We start from the raw sequence: 27,090 nt of genomic DNA on the forward strand, positions 1-27,090 counted from the left end.
AGTATTTTTTTTTTTCCAAATAGCTTACCTGCTTATAAACATTGCTATTGGTCAAATATAAATGACAACCTGTCCCGGCCATATGTCAGCAATGATACTGAGAAAGGGCGTCTTCCCAGGGAAATAAAATATAGAGGCAGGAAAGATCGGTGGAGAGAGTGAAACAAAAGGCCAGGCAGACGTAGAGGCGGGACCCAAAGGGGCTATGAGAAGCAGTGTTAGGCAAAAGTAAACTCAAGCCGTAGGGTATTGGCTTCTAGTAAATGTTCAGGCAGGCGGGGTCTAACCTGCAGTGTGGCCTAGTGGGAAGAGCACAGGCCTGGGAGTCAGGAGACCTGGGTACTAAGCCCAGCTCTGCTTCTTGTCTGCTGGGCGACTTGGGGCAAGCCACTTAACTTCTCTGTGACTCACTTTCCTCATTTGTAAAACCAGAGGTGACATCTGGTCACCTCTGGTCACGAGAAGCAGTGTGGCTCAGTGGAAAGAGCATGGGCCTGGGAGTCAGAGGTCATGGGTTCTAATTCCGCTTCCGCCGCTTGTCAGCTGGGTGACTTTGGGCAAGGCACTTAACTTCTCTGTGCCTCAGTTACCTCATCTGTAAAATGGGGATTAAGAATGTAAGCCCCACATGGGACAATCTTATCACCTTGTATTGCCCCACCCCCCAGCACTTAGAACAGTACTATGCACATAGTAAACGCTTAACAAATACCATTAAAATTATTATTATTATCTGTCCTCCCTGCTCTTTAAGACTATGGGACAGAGTCTGTGTCTGATCTCCTTACATTGTATCTACCCCAACAGTTAGCACAGTGCTTGACATAAAGTAAGCCCATAAATACCACAATTATTATTTATCTAACATTCTCAGAGGGGAACAACTCTTCATTCTCAATGAAGCACTGGAAATTTGAAGAACTTTTATTGCTTCCTTTATTGTAAGTCTCTTCAATAGAAAAAAAATGAGAGAGAAAAATCCAGAGGAAGTAGAAATAAATAGGTATCTGGGGATTTAGCTATGACTTGTCTACTTGGGCTGACTACAATACCAATTCACATAAAATGAGCAGAAAGGCAGGGGTGGGGCGGAGCTGTAGCAGCAATAAGAGCCACAGTGGGGGAATCAAAACAAGGGGACGGAGAGAACTGACAGGAGAAGTAGAAAGGGAACCAGGACAAATTCAGTTGGGTAGAACCAGGAGGCAAATAGGGTTTGGTCCATCCTGACCGCCCCTGTCTAGCCCCCAGTTTCACTCCAAACCCATCATCACTGCTCCTCAAATTCTTCCTGGCTTGCTTTTTCCCCAGTGCTGGCCCAAGATGTCAAATGACCTGAAATTACCAATGCCCGTAAGATGGCCTGTGAAGAGTCCAACCAACATCATCATCAACATCAGGTTTTCCTGAGTGCCCATTATGGAGAGAGTACTGTATTAGATGCTTAGAGCATGCAAAAAATAAAGAAATAAAATGAAAAGACATGGTTTCTGCCCCCGACAAGTTCAGAGCCTCATGGAAAAAGACATGCAGACAGTGGGAGCAAGAGGAAAAACAAAGATTCGTAGTAGCAAAAGCAAAAATAATTATGACATGAATGAATAAAAACAGAGATCCACAAAAGTTCAGGGTTGATGAGATGTCCTGTTCAGGGAGGAAGGAGAGATTATTTGAGAACTACCTCACAGAGGAGGTGTTTCTTTAGGAGGGTTTTGGAGGCGAGGAGGAACTTGTTTGGCAGATTTGAGCAGTGAAGAATTCCAAGCAGGGAAGAAGGCTAGCTCAAGAGATCAGAAATGGGAGAGTTGAAAACAAGGAACAGTTAGGAGGACGTGAGCTGGAGAGGGGTGAAGGGTATGGGGTGCAGAAGAGCAGGAGGAGAGAGTGGAAAGGCCAGAAGGAGAGAGCAGGTGGTGAACCTTTAAAACTGTGGTCAAGAGTATCTGTCTGGTAGAAGAAAATGGATAGCAAATGAAAGATTTTGAGGAAAGAAGTCATGTGGCTTAACAACGTTTTAGGAAGATGATCTGGGCAGAAGAGTATAGGGCTGTTTGCAAAGGGAGGAGAGGTTGGAGGAAGGTATATAGGGGAAGCAGTGTGGTTCAGTGGAAAGAGCCTGGGCTTCGGAGTCAGAGGTCATGGGTTCGACTCCCGGCTCTGCCACTTGTCAACTGTGTGACTGTGGGCAAGTCACTTAACTTCTCTATGCCTCAGTCACCTCATCTGTAAAATGGGGATTAACTGTGAGCCTCACGTGGGACAACCTGATTACCCTGTATCTACCCCAGCGCTTAGAACAGTGCTCGGCACATAGTAAGCGCTTAACAAATACCAACATTATTATTACCAGTAAAGAGGCTGATGGGGTAATCCAGCTGAGAGCTGATTAGAACTTGGAGTGGGGTGGTGGTGACTGAAAATGTGGAGAAGGAGGGACAATCCAAGAAGTGTGTGGAAAAGAAAACCTGCCAATATTTAGAGGCAAACCGAGAAGAAGCATAACCTAGCGGAAAGAGCACAGGCTGGGAGTCAGAGGACCTACCTGGGTTCTAATCCCAGCTCTACCACTTGTCTGCTGTGTGACCTTGGGCAATTATTTTAACTTCTCTTTGCCTCACTTCCCTCATCTGTAAAAATGGGAATTAAGACTGAGAGCCCCATGTGGTACAGGGACTCTATCCGACCTGATTAGCTTGTGACTACTCCAGTGCCTAGTACAGTGCCTGGTACATAGTAAGCATTTAACAAGTACGTTTAAAAGAAAAAAGAGTGTAGTCAGGAAAGGTTACTCGAACCAGAAGGCTGGTGGTGGTGTCCACCATGATAAGAAAGTCTGGAAGTTTAGGAGAGATGACGAGGAGTTCTGCATTTACCACAGGACATCCGTGTGGATATCCCTGCTGAGTAAATATAAGGGAAGATAAACCATTCTCGGGGAGGAAGGGGCATTCCCTGAATGAGAGGAAAAGATCTGGGGGAAGAAGAGCAAGGAAAGAAGCTGCCACACAAAGGCAAGCAAAGATTGTTGGAGCCTTTCTCCATCCACATCAATTATTTGAGAAAGTCTAAGACGGTGTTAACTTGAGGAAACTGAAGCACAGAGAATCAACTTGCCCGAGGCTACACATCAGGCAAGCGGGGGAGCTGGTATTAGAACTCAGGGCTTCTGACTTTCAGTCCTGGGTGCTTTCTTCTATGGCATACAGCAAGTAGGCCACCCCACCGGCAACCTTAGTATTCATGGGTATATCTGCTTGCTTACTTATTTCACTTATGTTTCTTATCCTTTGTAACTAATTTTCCCATTCTATTACCTAATCTGCTAGACTGTGAGCTCGTCTCTAGCCTGTGAGCTTGTTGTGGGCAGGGAATCTGTCTGATGTTATATTGTACTCTTCCAAGTGCTTAGTACAGTGTTGGATAAATATTATTATTGATATTAATAATAATCACAGTAATTGGGCCATTTGTACCTCCTGTCTCTCCCATTAGACTGTAAGATCCTGGAGAGCGGGGATCACGTAGTGATGGTATTTATAGAGTTCCGACAGGGGCAACACACTGCTAAAGACTTGACTATGTCCTTTAGCTTCTATTACCTTTTCCCAAATGCCTAACACAGTAAACATGCAATTTACTGATGATAATGAGAAACTAGATTGGCCATCTCTGCTCCGGACCTAAACTCTTATGGGTTCAGTATTGCTCTGTGCTGGCCAAATGTATCTCCTTATTTCTAAACAGCTCCTTAAGGTGGAATAGAGATGCAAAATAATCTTACTGGACATCAAACAGATCTTATGCAACAACATGTTGATATGTTAAGTGTACGTGAATCAGAAACATATGGGTTGTGCTTCTCTCCAAATACAGAGGGGTTTGAAGATTAAGGGCCAGACGGTTTGAGGGAAAATGTTGTTTGGGTTCTCAGAAACCCAGAGCTTTGGAAAGGGAGTGCAGAACATATTTCTGAAGCCCAAGTTCTGCCAAATCTGCCCATCTCAAAGACAATTGCTTGTCCCCTGAGGCAGAAGAGGATCTATGGGGAATGAGGAACAGTCCTGTGAGCTGTAATGTACAGGTCCTTGGAAGACTAATAATAATAAATAATTGTGGTATTTGTTGAGTGCTTACTATGTGCCAGACACAGTACTAAGTGCTGGGGTAGGTACAAGTTTATCAGGTTGGACACAGTCCCTGTCCCACGTGGGGCTCACAGTCTCAATCTCAATGAGGTAACTGAGGCATAGAGAAGTGAAGTGACTTGCCCAAGGTCACGCACCAGACATGCAGCAGAGTTAGGATTAGAACCCATGACCTTCTGCCTTCCACTGTGTCTCTATCCACTATGCCATGCTGCTTCTCAACCAACCTGAACAGATGGGGAGGTATGGATGAATCAATCAATCAGTCATAGTTAGCTTTCTCTCTTCTCCCACTCCTTTCTGGGTGACCCTTGCACTTGGATTTGTACCCCTTATTCACCCCACCTTCAGCCTCACAACACTCGTGCTTATACATAAAGTAATTATTCACTTCAATGTTTGTCTCTCCATCTAGACTGTAAACCGGAAGGGGAGACTATCATAACCCTCCTGGAATACTACATCAGCCTCCTTGCTGACCTCCCAGCCTCCTGCCTCTCCCCACTCCAGTCCATACTTCAGTCTGCTGCCCGGATCATTTTACTACTAAAAGGTTCAGGACATGTCACCCCCCTCCTCAAAAAAGTCCAGTGGTTGCCCATCCACCTCGGCATCAAACAAAAACTCCTCACCATTGGCTTTAGAGCACTCCGTCACCTTGTCCTCTTCTACCTCACCTCACTTTTCTCCTACTACAACTCAGTCCTCACACTTCACTCCTCTAATGCTAAACTTACTTTGTCTCCATCTCACCCATCTCGCCACTGACTCCTCAACCACGTCCTGCCTCTGACCCGGAACGCCCTCCGTCCTCAAATCTGACAATTACTCTCCCCTACTTCAAAACTTTATTGAAGGCACATCTCCTCCAGGATGTCTTCCCTGGCGAAGCACACCCTTTCCTATTCTCCCACTCCTTCTGTGCCACCCTGACTTGCTCTTTTTGTTTTTCCCCGGCTCCCTGCCCCACAGCACTTATGTACATATCTGTAATTTATTTATTTGTATTAATGTTTGTCGCCCCCACTCCCCTCATTTTGGGCAGGGAATGTACCTGTTTATTTTTGTATTATACCCTCCCAAGTACTTTAGTACAGTGTTCTGCATCAAGCAAGCACTCAACACCTCTGTTGCCAAATTGTATTTTCCAAGTGCTTAGTACAGTGCTCTGCATACAGCAAGCGCTTAATAAACACGATTGTTGAATGAATGAATGAATGAATGAATAAGTACAAAGAGAAGCAGCATGGCTCAGTGGAAAGATCCTGGGCTTGGGAGTCAGAGGACATGGGTTCGAATTCCGGCTCTGCCACTTGTCAGCTGTGTGACTGTGGGCAAGTCACTCAACTTCTCTGTGCCTCAGTTACCTCATCTGTAAAATGGGGATTAACTGTGAGCCTCACGTGGGACAACCTGATTACCCTGCATCTACCCCAGGGCTTAGAACAGTGCTCTGCACATAGTAAGTGCTTAACAAATACCAACATTATTATTATTACTACAGATGAATGAATGAATAAATGAATAAGCTGTTTATGAGCAGGGAATCTGTCAGATAATTCTGTTGTATGATACACTCGCAAGAGCTTAGCACAGTGCTCTGAACATAGTAAGCATTCAAAATTCAATTGATTGATTGATTGCAATAAGGAGAGAAGAGGACTGTAAACGATCATTTGAAATTGCATCTCTTCTCCTTCAAACAATGGAATTTATTGAGTAGTTACTGTGTGCCGAGTACTGTGAGCCCCACGTGAGACAAACTGATAACCTTGTATCGACCTCAGTGCTTAGAACAGTGCTTGGCACTTAATAAGCACTTATGCCAAGCACTGTTCTAAGTTGTCCCATGTGAGGCTTACAGACTTAATCCCCATTTTACAGACGAGGTAACTGAGGCACAGAGAAGATAAGCCACTTGCCCAAAGTCACACAGCTGAGAAGTGCCAGATCCTGAATTAGAACCCACAGCCTCTGAACTCCCAAGCCCGGGCTCTTTCCACTAAGCCACGCTGCTTTGCCATCTCACCCTTCTGCTTTTTCTCATCCCTCCAGGGAATGCAGCTATCACTCCTTATAATTTTGTGGTACAAAAAATAATCTTTCATTTCCTCCCCAAATTACGCAAAGGGGATGATTTTAAAAGTGAAGACAGCTGATTCCAAGTATTTTACTGAAATGGCTGGATACAGTGCATTCCTTCTCACCCTCTCGCCCATTTGATTGTAAGCTTCTTGAGGATCTAACTTATTTGTCCAAGTATTGCAGTGTTCTACATCAATTAATTTAATTCACTGAACACTTACTGTGTGCAGGGCACTGTACTACGAGCTTGGAAGAGTATTCATTCATTCATTCAATAGTATTTATTGAGCGCTTACTATGTGCAGAGCACTGTACTAAGTGCTTGGAATGAACAAGTCAGCAACAGATAGAGACAGTCTCTGCCGTTTGACGGGCTTACAGTCTAATAATAATAATAATGTTGGTATTTGTTAAGCGCTTACTATGTGCCGAGCACTGTTCTAAGCGCTGGGGTAGACACAGGGGAATCAGGTTGTCCCACGTGGGGCTCACAGTCTTCATCCCCATTTTACAGATGAGGTAACTGAGGCACAGAGAAGTTAAGTGACTTGCCTAAAGTCACACAGCTGACAAGTGGCCGAGGCGGCATTCGAACCCATGACCTCTGACTCCAAAGCCCATGCTCTTAATCGGGGAAGACGGACAGACAAGAACAATGGCAATAAATAGAGTCAAGGGGAAGAACATCTCGTAAAAACAATGGCAACTAAATAGAATCAAGGCGATGTACATTTCATTAACAAAATAAATAGGGTATTATAGATTTCAGGATTAATGCCATTTTAAAGGATGCAGGTAGAAGTTCTCACCGAAGCCAGTGTTATTCTCCTACTGAGTGGATATATGGAAGAATGTGTTCTTCCATATAGAGTACACTATAACAGAGCTGGTAGACACGTCCCCTGCCCACAACGAGCTTGCGGTCTAGCTTAGAGTCTACCTATAATAGACACTCAATAAATATATTGGGTTATCTGGTATTCTAAGGAGCATTCTAAGGGAAGTAACTGGGGCCAGAGCCGGACTCACCAGACCTGAATTCAGCATCGGAGAGGGAGAGAGAGCTGAAAGTGCTGACCAAGAACTACTTGCCTGCTGTATGATCTTGGGAAAGTCACTTAACTTCTCTGAGCCTCAACTTCCTCATATTGTAATGGGGATTTCATATCTGCTTCCCGCCTTCCCTAATCTTCCAGTGGACAGGCACTGTGTTCGCTCTGATTATATTGTATCTACCCCAGCACTTAACACAGTGTTCGGCTCAAGTAAGCACTTTGCAATTATTATTAACCGCCATAGAACACGACGCACTGCGTTTGTCCTGCTAGGCTAGTCTCACCCTAGCAAGAATATGATTAACTGTGAATGTTCATTTCCCTTCCTACAGTTATAAAATTCCCTTCCCTGCTGCAGCATATATCTAAGCCCACAGAGCCACTATAAAACACATTCTTCCATATATCCACTCTGTAGGAGAATAACACTGGCTTCGGTGAGAATTTCTACCTGCATCCTTTAAAATGGCATTAATCCTGAAATCTATAATAGCTCATGGAAGATTATAGTCTTTCGTTATATTGCTCCACCACTGGGCAATTTCAAACAACAAAAGGAAATAAATTCAGCAGGAACATCGCCATTCAATTTGTCTCTTTGAGCTAGGTATTGTGGGTAAACACAATCATGCCCCACCATTTTGGGCTGACCCTTAGTCTCCGAGTATATTTTGGTTTTTGATAGCTTCTCGGAGCTCATTCCTTCCACGCCGACCAATTTCTCCTTTCAACTCCAGTCCTCCTCATAGAGGAGAACTGTAGCTTGGCCTTGCAGTTTTACACGAAGCATCGATTCTTTGCCCAGCGGCTTTTGTAAAATCTCAACGTTAGAAATCTTAGGGGCCCAGAAAGCACTAAAGATGAAAAGTTATCATGCATTCCTTCTTTGTAGTCTGAAGAATTAGGCAACAACTGAAAGGTGCGGAAGTCGGATAATTTTTTACTCCTTCTAATGAATTTAATATCATTATTATTAGTAATGATAGCAATGACCATAATGTGTTAAGTGCTTACTGTGTGTCCGGCACTGTCCTAAGCACTAAGATGGGCATGAGGTAATCACATCGGACACAATCCCCCTCCCACGTGGGGCTGACTCACAGTCTAAATCGTAGAGAGAAGGATTTAATCCCCATTTTACAGATGAGGAAACTGAGGTCCAAAGAAAATAAGTGACTTGTCCAAGATCAACCAACAGACAAGCGGTGGAGCTGGGATTAAGACCCAGGTCCTCTGACTCCCAGGCATATGCTCCTTTCACTAGGCTGTGATGCTTCACGATGAGTCCAAAAATAAGTTTATTTTATTGATAATCTGTGAAATGGGTGTGTATGCATCGGAAGTGACTCAGTAAACCGGGTTCGTTCTAAAATGACCCAATTGTAGGATTTGGGCTGGGTCTATTTCCATCAAACTTCATCATAAAGGTTACCATCCCTCCAACTCCATCTGGCAAATATTTCAGACTTTGCTGACAGTTTTTTGATTCGAATAACCTAGGGCAAAGAAAAAGATTATATCACAGTGGAGAAGCGGGGTTGGGGAGGGTTGTGAATGCTGAGGTTTTCCAGCTGCTGCTACAAAACCTAATTTAGCTGCCTTCCCAGTGTTACTGAGCAAAGGAAGCTGATTGAACCAGGAGGAAAATAGCTCAGTTCCAGAGCTGGGCTGGACAGTCAATTGCCTCTTGAGAGCCAGGGGTCGGTTCTCTCTCAGGGAAATGTAAAAGAGCTTTGGATTGGCCGCTGGAGCCCGATAGTTCGGCAGGAACTTCCTGCTCCTTGTGAGGGGTGAAAAGGGGGGGCTCAGAGGGAGGTTTCTGTGTGGGGGCTGGATATTCCCAGAGCAACAAACTGAAGCGGTCAGGACTGGATACAGATGACAATCACTTGCCAGTCACGGAACACCTCAGGATTTGAGTGCTTAAAAATTCTAGCTGATGGGAACAGCCGGTCCAGTCCCCAGAGCCCCTTCTATTCCTGGAAAGCCCCCAGGAGCCTCTCAAACTATCCACGGGCAGTAAACATCACATCACTGCTCTGAGGAGGCTACCCTGGGGATAGAGGTTGGTTGCCAAATGACAAAGGGGCAGGGCACGGCAGCAAGGGAAGGATGGAAATTTGAGCCAGGAACACTGGAAAGACTCCGAGCTCAGAAAAAAGGCACTAGGGGGAAATTGAACCTTCCATCCAGAGCCAACGAGGCCTCAGAGGGGTTGGGCTCAGAAATCTACTCTTTGGAGCTTATCAGGAGACACCTCCATAACCGGGGAGGAAATTCAGCTCCACTTCTTCAGTGTTTTTCTCGCTGCTTATTATTGTCTTTTTTTAATCCGGTCAAATCATAGAGAAAAGGGCCTTCAGCTGCCCCGTGGGTGCTTCCTGTGCCCAGACGGGCCAACTAGCCGTGACCCATCAACTGAGGCCCGAAAGGAATCGGTCTCTGGGCAAGGAATTTTTCAATACCACTGGAACATGCCTGCCAGAAACCTAAACTTATCTAGTTTATGACATTTATTACCAGATACAGGACAGACCATCACCCCAGAATGGAGCAAATGCATTCCGGTGTCCCTGAGCAGTGACCATGTCAGCAGCTCAATCTGGCCTTAAATAGAGAAGTGGTGTGGCCTAGTGGAGAGAACACAGGCCTGGGAGTCTGAGAGATCTGCTTTCTAATCCCCCCATATCTGCCATTTTTCTGCCGTGAGACCTTAGGCAAGTCACTTCACTTCTCTGTGCCTCCGTTACCTCATCTGGAAAATGGAGATTAAGACTGTGAGTCCCTCGTGGGACATGGACTGTGTCCTATCTGATTAGCTTGTGTCTACCCCAATGCTTAGAACAGTGCCTGGCTCATAGTAAGCACTTGAGAAATACCATTAAAAAAATGGGTCACATCAATCAGTAGTTTTTATTAAGTGCTTACTGTGTGCAAAGCATTGTACTAAGCACTTGGGAGCATACAATGCAACAGAGTTGGCAGACACATTTCCTGCCTTCAGGAGCTTACAGTCTAGAGGAGATAGACAATATAAATATATTATAGTGCTGTGCCACGAGAATTCACGTTTCAGGGAACCATCTTAGAAGCACTGGGAGGTGAGGGGAGGAAGTTGGTAGAATGATGGTCCATAGGAAAATCCTCTGACCGAAAAAACCCTTTTCAATTAAAAAAAAAAGTCACAGAAGGCAGCTACCCCTGGAACCATCAACCATCTTCCACCCCAAATCCTCTGCCTGCCAAGAATGATGAGGTTCCGTTCACTGGTCCTCAGGAACCATCTGTAATGGAAACTCACTCAATTGATAGTCAGTCAGTCAGTCAATCATATTTACTGAGTGCTTACTGTGTGCAGAACACTGTACTAAGCACTTGGGAGAGTTCAGTATAACAATAAGCAGACTCATTCCCTGCCCACATCGAGTTTACAGTCTAGAGGACACAGCACATGGGAAAGTACAATATTAATTAATTAATCAATCGATTGTATCTATTGAGTGCTTATTACGTGCAGAGCACTGTACTAAGAACTTGGGAGAGTAGAATACAACAGAGTTGGTGGACCCATTCCCTGCCCACAAAGAGCTTACAGTGTGGAGGGGCCCGATCCCCTCCGCAACAGCTTAACAAACTCTCAGTCTCTCTCTGCATAAAGCCCATCACGTGCATCACTGCTCTGACACCAAATCTGCATCAATATGCACTCATTATTTGGATAATGGATTCCAAAAAATACACTTTGCCCTCAACAATCTAATTCAGGCCCCCAAAATCCCATCTTCTTAAAATAATGGTAATATTTTATTAAGTGCCTCCTGAATACCAATCAGTGTACTAAGCACTGGGGTAGATACAAGATAAAATAGGAGAAGCAGTGTAACAGTGGAAAGAGCACGGGCTTGGGACTCAGAGGTCATGGGTTCTGATCCAGATCTGCCACTTGTCAGCTGTGTGACTTTGGGCAACTTCTCTGTGCCTCAGTTACCTCATCTGTAAAATGGGGATTAAGACTGTGAGCCCCACGTGAGACAACCCAATTACCTTGTATCTACCCCAGCGCTTAGAACAGTGCTTGGCACACAGGGCTTAACAAATACCATTATTATTATTATTTTTATAATCATTTTGGACACAGTCCCTATCCACATAAGGTTATCAGTCTAAAGTGGATTTCATCACTTTACAGATGAGGAAACTGAGGCGAAGAGGAGTTAAGTGATTTGCCCAAGGTGACTCAGCAATCAAGTGACAGAGCCAGGATTAGAACCCAGGGCCTCTGACTCCCAGGCCTGTGCCCTTTCCTTTAGGTCATGCTGCTCTCCTAAAAGACCTACACAGATTTTTAAAAAATTATTATTACGGTATTAAGTGCTTACATATGAGTCTAGTTTTGCTATAAGCAATACAGTAAATACAAATGAATCAGAATAGATGTAGTACCTGTCTCACAAGAAGCTCACAGTCTAAGTAGGAAAGAAAGTGGACTGTAAGATCATTGTAGGGAGGGACTGTGTTTGTTTATTGTTGTTTTGTACTTTTCCAAGCGCTTAGTATGGTGAGCCACACCGTAAATGCTCAATAAATGAATGGAATGAATTAGCAGCAAGGCTGTGTTCAACTTCAAACAATATCTTACTGATTAACATTTAAGCTTGACTAATGCAAAGAGAGGTGGATCCTAGGTATCACCATGTTTAGACACCTCCCTTTTAGCCTTGGCACAGATATGGCAAAAATGATACCTCCAACTCTTAATTTGAAGGCTAATAATCCAATCTCTGGGTAATCCCATTACTTTGCTCCTCTTCCTTCTTCTGCCCACTTTAGTGTCCACTGTACCCCTCTTTACCACCTTCATCATAGGCTAGATGGGACTGAAAGGTAAAATCTAAATCCGTCTGCTATTTATTACGAAGTTGCCTGGCCTAGTGGAAAGAGCACAAGCCTGGGAGTCAAAAGACCTGGGTTCTAATCTTGACTTTACCAGTTACCATCCATGTGACCTTGAGCAAGTGACTTAACTTGCCTCATTTTAACTATGCCTCATTTTCTTCATCTGTAAAATGGGACTTAAATACCTGTTCTCCCTCCTACTTAAACTGTGAACCCCATGAAGGACAGGGACTGTGTCCAACCTAATTTTTATGTATCTATCATAATGCTTAGTGCAGTGCTTGGCACATAGTAAACGCTTAACAGATGTTCTTCCTCTTATTATCATTAGGAAAGCGGCTAAAAGATTTCATGAAGAAGTTGAAACTATTGGCTGAAAACAACCAGGCTCTTCCTTTCCTCCATGACAATCAGAGAATTGTGAGTTGACTGTGTGTGTACATCTTTCACCACCTGATTTATTTCCTGCTAGTGACACAACAGGCAACTAGGAAACAACCATTCTTCCTACTGCCCCAACCCCAACTTCAACTTGCCCTTAGAAATCAGTCCTTCCCTTATGTTATCATTCTGGCATGTTCTCTGTGCCCGAGTTGCGATCCCATAAAGTTTTTCCTCACAAGAAGAGTACCTAAAGCATTTTGAAAAGCCCAGTGATGAAGGACATTTCATTGTCATATTTTTTGAGCTCTTACTGTGTGCAGAGTACTGTAACAGTGCTTGGGAAACTACAATACAACAATAAAAAGTGACATTCCCTGCCTACAAGAAGCTCACAGTAAAGAGTTTTCTCTAGCCCTACTGTCAGCCCTACCGAGTCTGAAGCATGGAAGACGTTATATCGGCCTGAATTGAACCTGACCCTTTATTTCTTCAGGGAACAAGTTGGTTTCTTTGTGCTCTGAACCATTGTATTAAAACTAGAATTGTTGTTAATTTGGAGCTCAAACAATCAGAGGCTGTTTATAATATCTCTTTATTCAGTAATGGTTCAAACCAGGGATATGTAAAAGTGGGGTTGCAAAGCATACCCAGAATAACTCAAAGTTATTTTCCAAAAACCTTTGGGTTCACCAAAGCCCCAAACCAGCTTTTCCAAGCAATTTTCTCCTTAATTTTTAAGCTCTTGTTTATTTTGTTAGAAATTGAATCCTTATGCTTTTTATTCATTTGCAATTAACTCATCATAATGTTGTTTTGATAGGGCTTTTTGATAGCCAAGAATCCTTCAGAGGTTTTACATAAGCTTTCCTCCAAACTAGCTTTTCCTAGAAACAGGAAGTGGTATTCGATCACTAGGGTTATTGAGCTTGGAAGATTGGTCTCAGGGTTGGAAAGCAGACCCTGACTTCCCAAGGGGCTCTCAACTAGGAATCACCCAGAAGCAGCATGGCTCAGTGGAAAGAGCCCGGGCTTGGGAGTCAGAGGTCATGGGTTCTAATCCCAGCTCCGCCACTTGTCAGCTGGGTGACTTTGGGCAAATCACTTCACTTCTCTGAGCCTCAGTTACCTCATCTGTAAAATGGGGATGAAGACTGTGAGCCCCACGTGGGAAAACCTGATTACCCTGTATCTTCCCCAGTGCTTAGAACAGTTCTTTGCGCATAGTAAGAGCTTAACAAATACCAAGGGGTTTTTTTTGGTACTAAGAAGAGAGAGAAGCAGCATAGCTTATTGGAAAGAGCACGGGCTAGGGACTCAGAGTATGCGGGTTCTAATCTTGCCTCCACCACTCATCTGCTGTGTGATCTTGGGCAAGTAACTTAACTTCTCTGAGCCTCATTTACCTCATCTGTATGGGGATTGAAAGTGTGAGTCTCACGAGGGGGCAACCTGATTACCTTGTAGCTACCCCAGTGCTTAGAACAGTACTTGTACATAATAAGTGCTTAAAAAATCCCATAATTATTATTATTGTTACTATTTCAGAAAATGGTTTGCCTGTCACAACGATATCCTTAATGGGACAATCTTCCCTGCCATCCTGTCTGTAATCCCCATTTTACACAATACCCAAGGAATCTCTTCATTACCGATCAGAGAATCAATCAGGGAATCAATCAGTAGTATTTTTCAGTGCCTACTGAAGGCAGAGCTCTATGCTTCTTGAGGGGAAGGATCGTGTCTGCCAATTCCACTGTATTGTACTCTTCCAAGCACTCGACACTGTGCTCTCCTCATAGTAAGCGCTCAATAAATACCGTCACTTGGCCATCTGATAGTAAGTGCTTGGGAGAGTAAAAAAGACCCACAAGGCTCAACCCGTGCCATCGAGGAGCTTTTAAGGAATGACATCTACTGCCTCAGGAGCCTCCAAAGTTAGATCTTCAGCCTCCTCAAAGTCACATTCCAAGGTGACAGACCCCAGCACAGTTGTGGATTGTCACACCAGGCCTCCCACCTCCTGCCTGCCTATGGTGAGGGCTGCCGAGTAAGGGGGCCCAGACCAGGGTTACGTTGGGGGTGGAGGGGTCAGGGTGGGAGAAGGGAGAGACAAAGTAGCAGTGACATTAGAGGAAAATGGGGGGATGTGTTATCTCTGCAGAGCCCCCTCCTCCTCTATGGCCACCACAATCTGCCAGCTTCCCATCAGTCCCCCTGGCCCGGGCCTGGCCCCCTGACAGGTGCAGATTGCCAGGTGCGGGAAGGGACAAGGACATGGCAGCAGCAGCTAAGTCCACAAAAAATGAAAAATAGAAGTCAGAATAGGTGTAGGAGTGCATGAGGTAGGGGGGACACAAGGGGAGTGGAGAGACAGGGAGGTGCATCTTGGCCTCTTAGATAGAACTTGGGCCTGGGAGTCAGAGGACCTGGGTTCTAATCTCAGCTCTGCCACTCGTCTGCTGTGTGACCTTGGGCAAGTCACTTCACTTCTCTGTGCCTCAGCTACCTCATCGTAAAATGGGGATTAAGACTGTGAGCCCCATTTGGGACAGGGACTGTGTCCAACCTGATTTGGTTGCATCCACCCCAGCACTTAGTATGATGCCTGGCATCTAGTAAGCGCTTAACAAATATCAGAGTTATCATCCTTATCCTCATTATTATGTGAGCCCAGTGCAGGAAGGGTTCGGGAAATCTGTGGGAACAGAAAGGACTGGGCTAGGATGGACAGGGTGGGGATTCGTTCCAGGATGATTCACTTAATTCAATTTCAGATTCAAGAGGAAATGATTTCTGGCCCGTTGAAATGGAACCCTTCTTTAGAACGATCTGGAAGAGCCACAGCAAGAACCCAGCAATCTGGATTTCCCCCTCTAGGCATGCTTCCCATCCTCTTTCTAGAGTGACAGCATTTATCCAAAACCTACATGAGAGGCAGCATGGCCTAGTGAGTAGAACACTGGATTGGGAAGCAGGGGATTTGGGTTCCAGGCCCAGGTCAGCCACTTACCTGCTGTTTGACCTTGAGTAAGCCACTTAATTTCTTTATGCCTCGAGTTTCCTTATATAGAAAGTAAGGATTCAATACCTGTTCTCCTTCCATTTAAGAATGGGAATCCCATGTGTGACAGAGACTCTGCCAATCTGATTTCCTCACATCTACCCTATCATTTAACATACAGTAAACCCTTAGTAAATCCCATCATTATGATTCTGTATCCATTTGCAACTCCAATCATACCAGTGCCCCCGCCAAGATGCTCTCATGCTATAAAAGAAATAATGCAATTTTAAGAAATGTATTAATCCCATTACTCACCTTCAGGTCCACATTGCATCGGATTGCTAATGCAGGAATTTTTGTGGCTTCCAAAGTAGAGAAATGTGACTCCTTTTTTCTCTCTGAAGAAAATGCCTTTGTTGACCGTTCCTTCTATAATGTCTAAGCGAGGAAAATCACACTGTTATCCTTTAATAGTTTTGTACGATGAAACTTCCAGAGGATGAGAACCTGACCTGAAAGCAACTCGAGTGTTTTTCATGTCATTTATCGAACGTTATTTACTGAGATCCCAGGGGGAGCTGACACTTTATTAAGTATAGCATCATCTCCCAAATATTGATTCTGAAGCTAGAAAAAATTAGCTGGGACCTTTCCATCTCCCATTTCCACCTCTAATGAAATTTCAACTGAATAATTTGGGCTTAACCTCATGCCACAGAACTCTGTCTTTGAGTGGTTCTCTGAGTGCAGACATCTAGCTCTCTTTGAAAGGACTTGATACCTGGGAGAAGCATTTGGAGCACAAAAGAGCGGACCTAAACGCTAACAGTATGTTGAATTGACTTGTAGAAAAACCCACTCCTCAATTCAGATAAGTGAAATGGCAATTCCAATTTGGTTCTTTATTTTCTAGACACCTCCTCCCTTCCCACTTGGACTATAAATAGAGAGAGTTGCCCTTCATATTCAAAGAAGCTACCACGGAAGGTGAGGTTCACCTTTGTTTTGAGTGCCTGTGTGGCTGAAAAGGCCAAAGCAGGATTCACAGCCCTGGTCATGTTGGACACACAATAAGGTTGTCCTTTATGGTGTTCTTCTGTTCAGTGTTTGCGGTGCCTGGGACTGTTTTTTCTTTTGCCTCATTATCTATCAATTAATGAGTTGAATGTACTGAGCACTTACTATATGCAGAGCACTGTACTAAGCGCTTGGGAAAGTACAATACAAAAGAAATAGCAAGCTTGTTCCCTGCCCATAACAAGCCTATAGTTCTCATCTCCTTTTCTATGCATAACTTTTGCTCAAAGAGATCTACTCCCTTCCTGAAGGCAGTGTGTTCTGCAGGTTTGGCCTTGGCAATTGACTCCCATTTTTCGGCTGGGACGCAGACGTTGTCAGAGGCTTCGTTTTACCATATCCTTAAATTATTTCCTCTGCCCTCCTTGCTTCTGGTTTCCCAATTTCCCATACAACAGCTGTTTTGGTTCCTCGCTGTGACTCATCTTCCTCTCATGTCCCACCCAGAGTACTACGTTAAGGGTGCAGCTTCAGTGATAGGAGACTGACTAGGTTCCAGAATTGCATTTTGGCAAGGACCTGATATAGACTGTGCTGGCCAGTGGTACGATGAATAAGCATGACCTCTGGAAAGGTTCAGAGGTAACTCAAGACCCGTTCACACTGCGTGAAGCAGCAGGTGGTACACAACTGCCAAATCCAACTCTGAGCAGGTCCTTACTCAGGAATGAGAAGCAGCATGGCCTAGTAGTTACAGTGCAGGTCTGGGACCTGAGTTCTAATCCTGGCTCTGTCACTTGTCTCCTCTGCTACCTTGGGCAAATCATTTCAGTATGCCTCAGCTACCTCATCTGTAAAATGGGGATTAAGACTGTGAGCCCAATGTGGGACAGGGACTGTGTCCAACCCAATTACCTTTTATATATCCCAGTGCTTAATACAGTGTCTGGTACACAGTAAGTGCTTAACAAATCCCACAATTATTATTATTAATAATCACCCTCAGAGGAAGGGACAAACATGACACCCTCCAATCAAAAGCAACATGGACTTCAGCCTTAGACTGCATAGGAGGTGGAACTGGATCAAGTTTGAAGAGCCAGGAAGTTAGTCTGCCAGCTGTAAAACCCAAAAGGAGACATATTCCCATTTTGAACATCTCACTGCATATCCTGCATATTTTGTTTAATTTTCATATCTATCGTATTTGGTTTTGTGAGTGTGAGGTAAATGCCTGACAAAACAGATAAGCAAGGATGGTAACAAATGAGGGTCATTTGAAGTTTATTGTCAGACAAGCTCAGGACTGCCAACACATCTCTGTGGTTGTATTAAAGAATAAATATCCTTGCTGGATCAGCGCCAGGCCTAGGTTGCATGATTAACCCATGGGCCACGCTAATTGTAAGCTCCAGGCAGGGATCATGTTTGCCTACTCCAACAGATCTTTCCATGTGTTAGTAGAGTGTCACGCACCGAGCACTCAATTAAAAAATCACTGTTTGATTGATTGACATTTGGACCCCTTAGATCACTTGCTTCAATTTCAAATTGGCCTCAGTTTTTCATCAGTCTTAGCCTTCCTGGGTTTAGGGGTCTTTGGGGATGTTGAGTTGGCTAACAACATCACAGCAACCCAAGGGACAAGTATTTTATACAGCAACTTCTGGGAATTTCCTGAGAAGGTTTTCTCATTGGTTAGCTTATACCAAAGGGATCCAACTCCTTTGCTTAATTCGACATTATTAGTTGAAAGATAGGGAGTAGAATTGATTTTAATTTCCAGGAAAATAAAAGTCTGGTGTGTATTTATGAAACACACAGTGCCATTCTGTAGTCAATTTACTTCTCAGCCACCCCAAGATCAGCGAGGCTTGACAACAAAGATGCGAAGGTGGGAGAAGGAAGAAATGTAGTAGGGGAACAAAGGGGAAGTGGAAGACGTGATCTAGGGTAGCCCCTGTCCAACTCCTGCCCTTACAATCCATCAATCATATTTATTGAGCATTTACTGAGTGCAGAGCACTGTACTGAGCACTTGGGAGAATTCCCTGCAGCAGAGTTGGTAGACATATTCCCTGTCTATTAGGCTCCAACAATTTAGTTCCTACCCAAACTTCCTTTCCTCCCCTTCCTCATCTCTTCCTTCTTCCTGAACTTTGTGATTGGCCCATCTTGGTGAAGGCACACAGAAAGTTCTGAATGGCAAAATTGGCCACCGGAGGCCATGACTTTGTTGAATCAGTTCCACCACTGTCCCCATATTTAGGAATTAGCAGGATGTACTTTTAAAAGGCACTCATTTTGTGTCTGGGTTTTTTCCCCTGTTCCTTAATACTGAAAACTAGCCCCAGGAGAGATTTGTGGAAACCCTAATAAATTAGAGGAAAATGATTTGAAAGGTTATTTTCACCTTTTGGTAAGTACTGCGGGTCCCTGAAGCTTTGTTTAGGTTTTATCTTGATTGCCTATTTTAACACCCACTTTTAATCACCCCCTTTGCAGTGCCTTGGAAATTTGCACCTGTGATGTCCAGGAAGATAAAGTCTGAGCCATAAATCAGACTGGTGTCTAAATGCAATGCAGGTCCAAGCTTGAGAAATGCAGAACAAAAACATGCGAGTCCTCACCTACGGTTGCAGAGAAGTTAGAGTAGGCAGAGTCATTGGTATATACAAAGGTAAAATTATGGGAAGGAAGCACAGTGAAGTTGTGGATTCTTAGAGCTGGGTGAAACAACAAAAAAAAGCAAAACAATGAGTCAAACACAAAATGATCAGAAAGGACCATATCTCTCAACAGAACAACGAGCAAATAATTTTGAGAAGCTGCCCTTCAATTCATAGAATATGGACCCACCTTTTTTTTTTTTTAACTCCAAAGGAAAAATTAATAGGCTGATGTCCTTGGTAACTTTCATGTCCTAATGCACTTCTGACACTGGGTCATTACTACTACTGAATTAGACAACAGCCAGACTGAAGGGAAAATTAAATTTGTCGATACCAGCAATTGAGAGGTATGAAACTGAATTCAGCAACACAATGGTTTCAAAAAAAAAAAACAAACGATTAAAGATTATGATGTTGCAGAGATTTATGACGAGAAACATGGGATGGAAAACAATTGCATGATATTATGACAAATGGACAAAACAACAGACACTTTGCCAACAAGGACAAGAACTGCACACCCAGCAAGTGATTATCATCACAAGAGACCTGACTGTCACCTACAGCCAGATGGGGTGATGGATGAGAATCCCTCTGCATAAAGAGCCTGCAGTCTAACTGAAAAATTCCCACATAACATCATTACCAAGAGAAGGGCTTTGGGAGAAAAAGTATACTTTTTCCAAATGGATACTTTTTCCTAGTAAAATTACTTTGAGCTTTTCAAAACTACAAAAAATACCAAATGAACGAGACCTAGGGGCAGCCTACCTCAACAAGCTACTCAATTTCAGGTTGGGTAGGCTCCTAAATTCTAGTCACTATCTTCGGAGCACTTGATAATTTTGATTTTATCCTTCAGTTTGGTTGAAATCTTCCTTGTCCAGGTCCCTTAGAGGGCACCGGAACGAAAGAAAAACAGCAGGCAAGACCCGGGAGGAATTTACTTCGACCGAATTAACCAAATCCCTCTGATTCTTTTGACATTACCACGGGGTGGTGTGTCTTTGGAAGAAAGTGCCAATGGCCAGGTAATGGCAGGTGAAGGGTAACCAGAGTTTTCCAAAAGTAATTCCAACTCCCCCAACACGCCCGCCAAGTCAAAGATGACTAGTGGTGAGCCCACCCTGATGTAGTCTGTTTGAGGTCCTTTCCACACTGTTCCTAACACTACTCTCCCTGTGAACAGCCCTTTTACAGAAAAATAGTGTGTCCTAATGGAATGAGCACAGGCCTTGAAGTCAGAGGGCCTGGCTTCTAATCCTGTTCCACCCCTTGCCTGCTGTGTGACCTTGAACAAGTCACTTATCTTCACCATGCCTCTGTTTCCTCTTCTGTAAAATGGGGATCCACTACCTGTTTTTCTCTTATTGTAGGATTGGGACAGTGTCTGACCTGATTAACCTGTATTTATCCCGGCGTTTAGAACAGTGCTTGACACATTGTAAGCACTTAAAAATATTATCATCATTATTATTATTATTTATATCTACATTTCCCCTCACTGATAATATAGACTTGAGGAGCTCTCTCTTCCCCACTGGCAGGCTCTGGGGTGGAAATTATGCCTCACTAAGCTTGTACCATTTCAACCCTGTAACAAAGTTACAGTTGGAATATGGGCCTCACTGAAACCTATAACCCAAAGGATTATATGTAAGATGCTTATTTTTATCTACCCAGCACTTAGAACAGTGCCTGGCATATAATAAGCACTTAACAAATACCAGAATTATTTTATTATCATTATTATTAAAGGAGAAGGGCTCAGAAAAGTCTTGTTTTTTCTTTAATCTGAGGGCGTTTGGCATGTTTGAATGGATGGAGTCTTAACCATTTCCTCTGGACCTATGATTAATGGAGTTTCTGTGACTCTGACACTCAGCATATCTTCAGGGGTGGATTGATATTTCAGGGCTGAGAAAGGGGATTGGTTGAAGGCGAAATTTTTTTTCTGGGTTTGACAATAAAACCAGGAATGATAAATGTACATTTTTCAACGTACCAGTCGCCTATTGGTAATGACTTCAGCGACTGTCTCATTTATTCTCCATTTGGGCATCCGAACAAAGACGGGCTATTTTTGCCTCTTTGAGAAATGTCAGTCTGGGTTTTCTACCCCGACACATCGCAGCACGCTCCTTAGGCAGCTTCCTTTTTTAAGGCTGTAGTAGAAGACTGATTTTTAATGACATTTTTGAGTTCTCTAAATCGTTTGTCTTTCTGTCAGTATGGATATTTTAGGCTGCTCATAAAATGTCTAAGAATGTTATTAAAAGACACCTCTGAAATGCAAAATTATTTTGGGGAGTTGCCACAGATTAATCTCTTCTACCGGGGCTTCAAAACAAATACCATTCCCTTCCGTTTCTCCTGTTCCCTTTCAACTTACTGACTGTCACACATTCTTATGCGAATGGCCATTTTCATGACCCATGTCTACCTCCGGCTGTATCCTGAAGTTCATGAATCCCGTCCACTTTTTCCAATGGCCAGTAATGGGAAGCAGAGGCTAACACCTGGAACCCTTACGAGAAAACACATAATGACCATTAGGTGCCAGCTTGGATATACAGGAGTTTTGCAGAAACAGGAAACAATGGGGAAGGGGTCAGAGGGCGAAAGTGAATTCACTGCATTTTTGTTACAAGTCAAGCAAACAGTTAGTATAGGTTAAAAGACATCGCTCTGCAACAACCGTTTTGCCCTGCCCCAGTTCATCTTCTTCAAAGGTATACATTAAGGCATTTAATGGGTTCATTATATATTTATACTACAGAAACGCTAAATATATACTATGAATACCAGGCATGTTCACCTACACAAAGAATCATTGGTTACCATTGTTATACTGGCGTGTTATTGATTTTGAGAAGGAAAGTGACATCGACCCCCCCAGTCTTTAAATCCTGAAAGTTTTATCCAGGAAGAAACAGCTGAAAAAAGAAAGTCTGTTCTATACCAAGCAGATGCTGTGTCTTCAGATCCTTCTAGTCATAAAATAGATCCTGTGAATAATAGCACATTTTATTGCCCTAAACATTTTCTTTGGTTTCAGATGATTCTCCTGAGTTCCAAGTGGACACGATGACCAAACCATTCGTTCAGTCATATTTATTGAGCGCTTACTGTGTGCAGAGCACTCTGCCAAGTGCTTGGAAAGCGCAATTCAGCAACAAATAGAGACAATCCCTACCAACAATGGGCTCGCAGTCTAGAAACCACTGGATAACTCCTTTTTTCTCACCCACAGATTTCCTTCCAGAATCAAAGTGATCTCGGCTAGAGGAACTGAAAGGAAGACTGACTCAGGGAAAGAAGCAATACCCAGGGACACATTAAGTACTAGGTTGAACTAACCCATTCTTTCCAATGCCCAAAGGATGCAGAATAGTATATTGTCTGGCCATGAGTGGCCTATTACTAATGATGAATTTCCTTTGGGGTTAACTGCTTGAGCAGGTTGCGCTGGAAAGGAGTAAGCAATGAGGCACAACATTGAGAGTTTTGGCAGAGACAGCGATAGAGTGAAAAGGTTTCCTCATAGCAGAAGAACACAGTTTCTTTGTACATCAGTCTGGAAGGAGAGTGCATTTGTTTCCCCCACACCCTTGTTTGTAAGTCACGAGATGGTATTTTTTGACCTCAATTATTCCATTGAACGACTCATCTAAACTCACTAAATCATCACTCAGTGCTACATTTCAGTTAACTTTTCAGGGCTTCTGTTGCCTCATCTGTAAAATGGCGATTAGATACCTGTTTTTCCTTCAATTCGACGGTGATTTCCGTGAGGGACAGGGACTGTGTCTCACCTGATTATCTTGTATCCACCTAGTTCTTAGTACAGTGCTTGGTAATAATAAGTGCTTAACAAATATCACTACTAATAATCACATCTTGGAGACCACTGTGCTCTCCATCTTCAAGGACCTTCTGAATCGATCAAGCAGTGGTATTTATTGAGTGTTTACTCTGCACAGAGTACTGTATGTACTAAGTACTTGGGGGAATGTAATACAATGAAATCACATTTCCACCAGATTAATCTCTCATCTCCCTACTCCACTGCTTCCACTTCAGCACATCCATGTCACCTAAGCAGGGGAGACTCACAACCTCCTCTCCGATCAGTCAACCAATCATATTGATTGAGTTCTTGCCGTGTGCAGAGCACTGTACGAAGCACTTGAGAGAGTACAAAATAACGTTCTACCAATGCATCTACCGTGATTCCCCCAGAAGATAGATTTATATACATGACCTTATACTCCACACTATCTCCCTGCCCATCCCAATTTTATATCTGTCTCCTCCACTGTTGGGAGGTCAGGGATCTTGCCTACTTATTTTGTAATACTCTCCCAAATGCTTAATACAGTGCTCAGCACAGAATAAGTATTCAGTAACTACTGTTGATCAATCGTCTTACTTGTGCAGGCACTAGAATCTGTCATTCTTGGCAGTGTCTACAAAGAAATATTTAGGGACTGTTGATTTCCAGGTCAGTGCCAGGTTGTGAGGAGACTGTAAGTTCCCCCTAGATTGTAAGCTCACTGTGGGCAGGGAAAGTGTCTTTCAACTCTGTTACATTGTACTCTTCTGAGAGCTTACTGCACTGCTCTGCATGTAGTGAGCACTCAATAAATATAACTGATTGATCGGTTGACCATGAGAAGAAGGGAGATGCCTCTGTAGTGCTGTTCTGGGAAGTTGGAGCTAGGCAGTTCAGAGTCACTGGTGAAGGCAGAGCCAGTGAATCAGGGAAACAGTTTGGTCTAGTGGAAAGAACATGAGCCTGGAGTCTAAAGGGACCTGGGTTCTAATCCCAGATCTGCCACTTGTCTGCTGTATGACCTTGGGCAATTCGCTTCACTTCTCTTTGCCTGTTACCTCATCTGTAAAATAGGGATTAAGACTGGGAGCCCCACATGGGACAGGGATTGTGTCCAATTCAATTTGCTTGTAATCACCCCAGTGCTTAGTACAGCATCTGACATACAATACATGCTTAACAAATATCATTATTATGATTGATTATAATAATTTATTAAGGGTTTACTATGTATCAAGCACTGTTCTAAGCACCTGGGTATATTCCTCAGTCAATTTTATTTATTGAACATCTACTACGTGCAGAGCACAGTAATAAATGCTTGGGAGGGTGCAGTATAACAGAGGTGGTAGGTATGTTCCCTGCCCACAAGGAGTTCGCAGTGTAGCGGGAGGAGTTTACAGTCTAGATGGCTACAGTCTAGAAGGAGGAACTACTACATAGGAACATCTAGTACATACATGGTCATCAATTTGAAGACGGTCCTTGACCCACATGGGGTTCATATTTAAGTAGGATGGAGAACAGGCACTGAATTATCATTTTACAGATGAGGGGAATGAAGCACAGATAAGTTAAATGACTTACCCAAGGTCACACAGCAGGTAATTGGCAGAGCCAGGAAGATAACCCAGGTCCTTCTACTTCAAGGACCATGCTCTTTCCACTACGCCATGCTGCTTCCACTTACCTCTATGTGACCTTGGGCAAGTCTTTCAAGTTCTCTGTGACTCAGTTTCCTCATCTGTAAAATAAAGATTAAATACTTGTTCTTCCTCCTACTCTAACTGTATGCCCCATTTGGACCAGGTACTGTGTCTGACCTGATTATCTTGAATCTACCCCAGTGCTTAGTAGAGTGTTTAGAGTGCACATTGTGTTTAACAAATACCACATATTATTATTATCATTATTATCTTTATTATTATAATATTCTAAAAAAGCTCTGACTTCCACTTCCTTTCCGTTAGCCTAAGGGATTGCTTTAAGTGCCCTCGTTGTGACTGAGGACATACCCATCCTTTGTTATTTACTGTAAATATTTATTGTTTACCTGTAAACTGTAAACTCCTTGTGGGCAGGGATCTAATCTACCAACTCTTTTGTACTCTCCCAAGGACTTAGTACTCTGCACACAGTAAGTCCTTAATAAATACCAATGATGATAATGATTGTTTATCCTTATAACTGTTCCTTTCCCTATCACCATCAGTAATGGAAGCCAGATCTGTAAACCAGCAGCATGGCTCAGTGGAAAGATCCCCAGCTTGGGAGTCAGAGATCATGGGTTAGAATCCCGGCTCTGCCACTTGTCAACTGTGTGACTGTGGGCAAGTTACTTAAGTTCTCTGTGCCTCAGTTACCTCATCAGTAAAATGGGGATTAAGCATGAGCCTCATGTGGGACAAACTGATTACCCTGTATCTACCCCAGCGCTTAGAACAGTGCTCTGCACATAGTAAGCGCTTAACAAATACCAATGTTATTCTCTATAGAAAAAAAAAGCCTGCTTCTTGCTATCAAATTAATGTGTAATGATTAGATTTTACCAAAGGTACCCACTCTCTTCTCTGGAAATCCTGACTTTCTTTCCATTCCCAGTGTTCTGTTCCATCAACGTCCTTATAGTTCATCTGCTCAACGTTCCTTGAATTTACATGCAATACCTACAAACCCCACTATTTATCAATTACTCAGTTGTATTTATTGAGCCCTTTCTGTATACAGAGCACTGCACTAAACACAAAGAGAGTACACTAAAACAGGTTTGATAGACACGTTCCCTGTCCACATGGAGCTAAACAGTTTATATGGGGAGATAGACATTAAAATAAACTGTGGATATGTGTTTATGTGTTGTGGGGTTGAGGCAGGATAAATAAAGGGTACAAATCTAAGTTCAAGGGAGACATAGAAGGAAGAGGGAGTAGGGGAAACAAGGGCTTAGTTTGGGAAGCCTTTTTGGAAGAAATGTAAATGTAATAAGGCTTCAAAGGTAGGGAGCATGATGAACTGTCAGAGATGAAGAAGGAGAGAATTCCAAGATAGAGGCAGCATATGGGTGAGGAATTAGCATCAAAAAGAAACAAGATCGAGATACAGTGAGTAGATTGGTGTTAGAGGAGCAAAATGAGCATATTTGATTATGAAAGGAAATCAGGGAGGCAAGATTGGAGGAGACAAGGTGATTGAGGGCTTTAAGAACAATGGTAAGGAATTTCCATTTGATGCCAAGGTGGATAGGCAACCACAGGAGGTTCTTGAGAAGTGGGGAAATATGAACTGAACTTTTTTTAGAAAAATGATGCAGGCATCCAAGTAAAGTTTGGACTGGAGTGGGGAGAGACAAGAGACAGGGAGGTCAGTGAGGAAACTGTCACAGTAGTCAGGGGGAGTTAAGATAAGTGCTAGGAAAGAGCAGATTTTACCAATGTTGTAAAGGACCAACAGGAATTGGTGACAGATTGAATATGTGGGTTGAATGAGAGAGATAAATTGAGCCTAATGCCAAGGTCTTTGAGACAGGGAGGATGGTGGTGCTATCTACAGTGATGGGAAAGTCATGAGGAGGACAGGGTCGGATGGGAAGATATCAAGTTCTGTTTTGGACTTGCTAAATTTAAGGTGTCAGTAGGACATTCAAGTAGAGGTGTCCTGAAGGCGGGCGGACATGCAAGACTGCCGAGAAGGAGAAAGATCAGGACTGGAGATGTAGATTTGGGGATTATCCACAGAGAGATGGTAATTGAAGCCATGGAAGCGAAAGAGTTCTCCCAGGGAGTGGGTGTAGATGGAAAATAGATGGGGATCCAAAACTAAACTGTGAGGGACTCCCACAGTTAGGGGGTGGGAAGCAGAGGAGAAGCTAAGCCCGTTGTGAGCAGGGATTGTCTCTATAGCTGTATTGCACTTTCCAAGAGCTTAGTACAGTGCTCTGCACACAGCCAGTGCTCAATAGGTAAGACTGAATGAATCGAAGAGACTAAGAATGAGTGGC

The 27,090-nt window shown here is 43.4% G+C and overlaps 1 protein-coding gene across 2 annotated transcripts in view; it reads right to left on the reverse strand.

The window, feature by feature from the left end:
• The window catches only part of ADGRD1 (adhesion G protein-coupled receptor D1), a 367,284-nt gene that overhangs the window by 333,204 nt on the left and 6,990 nt on the right, over positions 1-27,090 (reverse strand). The window contains exons 3-4 of one of the 2 annotated variants that reach the window (XM_029058448.2): positions 21,702-21,785; positions 15,885-16,007 (exon numbers count right to left, since the gene is read on the reverse strand). In XM_029058448.2, coding sequence (XP_028914281.1) covers positions 15,885-16,007; positions 21,702-21,785 — 207 coding nt within the window. The remainder of the gene's footprint in view (positions 1-15,884; positions 16,008-21,701; positions 21,786-27,090) is intronic. The other variant, XM_029058449.2, reaches the window with a different exon arrangement.

The sequence above is a fragment of the Ornithorhynchus anatinus genome, chromosome 2 (assembly GCF_004115215.2).
Source record: "Ornithorhynchus anatinus isolate Pmale09 chromosome 2, mOrnAna1.pri.v4, whole genome shotgun sequence".
Classification (NCBI taxonomy): domain Eukaryota; kingdom Metazoa; phylum Chordata; class Mammalia; order Monotremata; family Ornithorhynchidae; genus Ornithorhynchus; species Ornithorhynchus anatinus.